Here is a 4,874-nt window from a genome sequence, read left to right as displayed (position 1 = left end):
TTCTGCATTATGCTCTCAGAAAGCATGCTTAAATATTTGCATGAAGGCAAATACCACATTTAAAGGCATAATTCTTGAAAAAGAAAAGTCAACAGAACTTTCCGGCTTCCGTACTTTGAGTGCTCTACGTTGCAGAGGATGTAGCTGTTGTATGTTAACCGGCCTTGTGCTGAACAGTGAATGATGCAGCGGCTCTGTCCAGTAGCCAAGGACAGTCCTCTGTAGAAGCATGATGGACGAAGGAGAAAAGGCAGAAGAGGACACACAAGACTCCTGGGTGTATTTCTGTTGGCTGAAACCCCGTTAATCATAAGAAATATAGCCTTGTGTTGGTATAACTGTATAATTACATTAGTCAGGGCCGCGAACTGTGACATAGACAAACTGTAATAAACCATGAACCAGTGCATAAATTGTCTCAATCTAAAATAGACAATACCCTAAAGAGACAGCGATGTGATTCCCTTTACGCTCATGAATTATAAACACACAGGGAAGGAGGACAAAAATGCTGAGCATGTATAAATGAAGATATTCAGAAAGACGGGAATCAGACAGCGAGCCCAGGTTCGCTGCCCTTTTTAAATGGAGAGGTCTTGTACTCCAAGGTGTATTACAAAAGGGATGTCAATGAAGATATACATTATAGATCACTATATGACATGAGAGGAATAACAAAGTGGGTGATGGAGGTTGTTGTGTCAATCTCCCATACTGATTTTATCGGGGGTGAAAACTATTAAGATCACAGAGCTGAGCCCTCCTGGAACCGACAAGCCATCCACTCATATGCATTTACAACTCGGGTGTTTAGCTGATGCCGTTGCTATACACAGTGGCTTTAGGTAGCGGTTTACTGTCGTGGCTCAAGAACACGCGGCTGTTCAGGGGCGCGCTTGGCTGTCGCAGGCATCAGACCTGTGAACTTTCATTACAGTTTTCTCACCATGGGGGTCACCTTCTCGAACAGTGTGTTGACCGTGTCGCGGTTTCTTGCAAAGCGGCATCCAACTCATCACTGCTCTTGTCATGGCTCAATTACGGCTAATGAATCCAGAGGAAATAGCCAATAGGAGAGCAGCTTGGTGAAAGGATAACGGCTGTTTCACTTGACTGATTTTCTTTTCTTTTTTTCCCCCCTTGGAGCTTTTTTATGCTTCCATGGTGAAGGCAAGTCACCATGCCGGCGTCTGTCAGCTGATCCGCAGCTGGTAAGTCCTTCTACCATATTCATTCAAAAAATCTGAAGGATTGATTGCAATTATGTTCAGTTGTCATTACACAGTTGGATGTGTAGTGCGGTCACACTGCGTGGAAAACCAATACTCTCTCACTATATAACTGCGACTCATGAAGTGTAGTAAAAAGGCTCCATACTTTAGTAATGAAAGCAATTTGGTTACTCTGAGGAAGGATTATTGCTAATTGGCCCAGCTGGATAAACAGAGCTAGTGGTGTTAGCATACTGCACGGCGGAGAAAACACACCAACCTTTCCCCACCTTGAAATATGTTTTGCATAAACATTATCTGCCAGGCCGGGCATTATTACATCTCAGTGGACAAAAACGGTCCCTTGACATTTAACACCCCCCCCCCCCCTCTTTTTTCCATCTTCCTATAATGTCACTCGGCCTCCTCGTCTTGTGGTTATTTACTTTCCCCTTTCTCATTGGCTCTCCCCACGTCTGTACCTCCCCATCTCCCCTTAACTCTCTTTTGGTCCCTGGCCCCATCTCAGGCTCCTGATTCAATGCTCTGTCAGGAGATCAATAGAAAGGCTCCCTGTCAGGAGCTTTGTCTCCCCAGACTGCAGAGACAAAGCCTGCTGGGAAGCAGTTTTTATTTTATTTGTTTACATCCTATACTGAAGAGCACCCCTCTCTTCTTTCTCTTTGGATCACTTTTGATCTCTGCACCTCAAAGCCAATGGAGAGGGGGGTTAAGGGGGAAAGAAATTAACGCACCCTTAATGGGATCCTCAAAGAAGAAGGAAACCAGGGCTCTTTCTGAGGGCCAAAAACAGCCAGAGACAATAAGATATCAGCAAAAGACACAATGTTTAAATCAGGGTGATAGATAGAAGTTGTGCAATTCAGCTAAACTGCAAAAGCCCCCCCCCCCCTCTCTCCAACAACTTCTTGAAAACTGTTGGGTCTCTCGCTCTCTCTCTCTCCCCCCCTTGTTTCTCTCTGCCTCACTCTGCAGCTGTGGTCGGCTCAGCCTCACCTCCACGCAGCAAGTGCCTTTACTTGAGCAGAAGAGAGGAGAAAGAAGAGAGAGCTCGTCCCAGAAGTGTGTCTGAACGCGTGTCTCTCTCTCTCTCTCTCTCTCTCTCTCTGACTTCCCAGAAAGGGCTGAGAAGTGCACGCTAGCAGGCGGCGTTTGCAGAGCTCGCCGGCTGGAGACAGGGGATCCCACTGGCGCTGTTGATCCGTGGCAGAAGCTGCTTGAGCAGGAGACAGAAAACGGCGCGGCAGCATCCAGGATCTCGCCGTTTTTACAGCCACAGCGAAGCGTGGAGACAGCGGAAACCTGCGCACGCACGCACACGGGCAAACGCACGCGCGCACAGTAGACTGGGGACGGACAGTAAGACGCAGGCTGCGTTGAAAAGATCCGCTACAGCCCTTCTTCCTCTGAGACACACAAACTTGCACAGATGCACAATGTTACATGTTCTTGTCCGTGGATGCTGGACGACGAAGGGGAAAACTTCTGGAGAGGAGATTCTCTTTTAAGGACTTACTGCGGAGATTTTTCCACAAAGAATAACTTTCTGGTTTTTGGGGAGCTGGAGGTTTAAACCCTCTTTCTGAGCACAACCCAGACCTCTATTCTTAGTTTGCAGCAATTGAGAGCGGTCTCTGTGACCATTAAGATGCCTCCTCCTGATTCAGTCTGAGCAGTAAGTGGATTATGTCGGCAATATTTTGGGATTCCTCTTTTGCTTGAAAAAAAAAGAGAGAGAGAGAAATATATCCATGACTGGTGGATTTACGTCCGTCAGAGAAGGAGAGGATCCCATGCGTTTTCTCCTCTCTTCTCCTGTGGATTACAGATGGGCTTTGTGATCTCCCAGTGCAGTCTCATGGATGATCGCTCGCTGCCAGTCATTAGGATAAAGTACAAAGAGGGACACAAGTGAGTATTCAGCTGGATGTTTTAAGCTTGTACGGAAACGAGTTGAATCTGGAATGGGAACGCATCGCGGCAGCTTTTTTTTCATTTTCTCTTCTATTTTGATATCAGAAAATGCAACTTGTTGATTAAACTGCTGTGTCGTGTTTGATTAATGCTTGTCACGGTGTCAAAGGTAGACACAATCCTGAGATTAATTAATTTGTACAATCACAGACCTGTATGTTTGCAGACCATTTGTCAAAGGACATAATTTACTTAATGAGTGGCGCCCTGTACCTGGCAGGTGGCTTTGGGCACAAGCTGAGATTGATTGAAGTGATCTGTGTGAATCCTATTAGTGCGTCCTGGACTCTGGCCAAGGCAGAAGCAATGGAGGGGAACACCGCTGTCTAGCAGCACTATCTGATCTGCCTCCTCACTGGACAAACTGAGCACCCGCCGCACTCCCTTCTTCAACAACACTCCTCCTCATTCTCCTCCTCTTCTTCTAGCCCAGGCAAGGATGGTACCTCCACCCCCCACCAACAAGCCCCACGTGTGCCTCTCCACCATCCTGATCATGAGCAGCATGGCGCTGATTGACGCCTACCTCGTGGAGCAGAACCACGGGCCGCGCAAAATTGGCATCTGCATCATGGTGATGGTGGGAGACATCTGCTTCCTGATCGTCCTGCGTTACGTGGCGGTGTGGGTGGGTGCCGAGGTACGCACGGCCAAGCGAGGCTACGCCATGATCCTCTGGTTCCTTTACATCTTTGTGCTGGAAATCAAGGTCTACTTTGTGTATCAAAACTACAAGGCGGACAGGAAGAGCCTAGACGCCCTGGCCAGGAAAGCCTTGACGTTGCTGCTGTCTGTTTGCATCCCGCTGCTGTTTGTGGTGCTGGTTGCCATCGACCACATGGAGTACGTCCGCGCCTTCAAGAAGCGCGAGGAGATCCGCAATCGCCTCTTCTGGGTCGTGGTGGACTTGCTGGACATACTGGACATCCAGGCCAACCTGTGGGAGCCTCAGAAGAAGGGGCTCCCCTTGTGGGCGGAGGGCCTGATGTTCTTCTACTGCTACATCCTGCTGCTCGTGCTGCCCTGCGTGTCCCTGAGTGAGATCAGCATGCAGGGCATCAACATTGTGCCCCACAAGATGCTCCTGTACCCCATGCTCAGCCTGGTGACCATCAATGTCATCACTCTCTTCATCCGAGGGGGGAACATGATTCTGTACCGTGACGCCAGGGTATCCGGCATCCTGATAGGCAAGAACATCCTGGCCATCATCCTAAAGACCTGCAGCTTCGTGCAGTACAGGAGACAGCTACAGAACTCACCTGCCTTCGGGGTGGAGCTGCAAAAAAACTCAGTGGCCCACACTCGCCCCGCCCCCACCCCGCCTGTTGTGGTCATGCAGGACCAGACGCCCCTCCCAGAGGTGACAACATGTGAACACACATGACAGAAGGGTGGGGCGGATCCTGGAGACGTCTACATGAATATATATGACCCTCAGGATCCCGGCGGGCCACAACGCCCCACACCCTTTCGGGCATGCGCACACAAACATGATCTCCGCTGATCTCTCTCGAGCGCACACGGGACACTTCAGACGCAGTTAGCGCAGATAGTGCAATGCCGTATATCCAAAGCTGTCATGGTGCAAAATCACGTGGGACTTTGTTCAAGCATTTCCTCCAACAAATTCAGTTAACTGTGTATTTTTTCTAATTGTACAACAGA

At 48.9% G+C, this 4,874-nt stretch overlaps 1 protein-coding gene across 1 annotated transcript; it reads left to right on the top strand.

Moving 5' to 3' along the window:
• The first annotated feature begins 3,645 nt into the window (after positions 1–3,645).
• LOC117744310 (transmembrane protein 121) lies at positions 3,646–4,593 on the top strand. The gene has a single exon (XM_034552505.1). It carries the CDS (start codon positions 3,646–3,648, stop codon positions 4,591–4,593), a length of 948 nt encoding a protein of 315 aa, XP_034408396.1.
• The last annotated feature ends 281 nt before the right edge of the window (positions 4,594–4,874 follow it).

The sequence above is a fragment of the Cyclopterus lumpus genome, chromosome 15 (genome assembly GCF_009769545.1).
Source record: "Cyclopterus lumpus isolate fCycLum1 chromosome 15, fCycLum1.pri, whole genome shotgun sequence".
Taxonomy (NCBI): Eukaryota; Metazoa; Chordata; class Actinopteri; order Perciformes; family Cyclopteridae; genus Cyclopterus; species Cyclopterus lumpus.
Note: the sequence above shows the minus strand (reverse complement) of the source record. Positions and strands in the feature narration are given on the sequence as shown.

Coding starts and splice junctions, on each gene's coding strand:
- LOC117744310 (XM_034552505.1), top strand. CDS start 3,646: ATGGTACCTCCACCCCCCACCAACAAGCCCCACGTGTGCCTCTCCACC.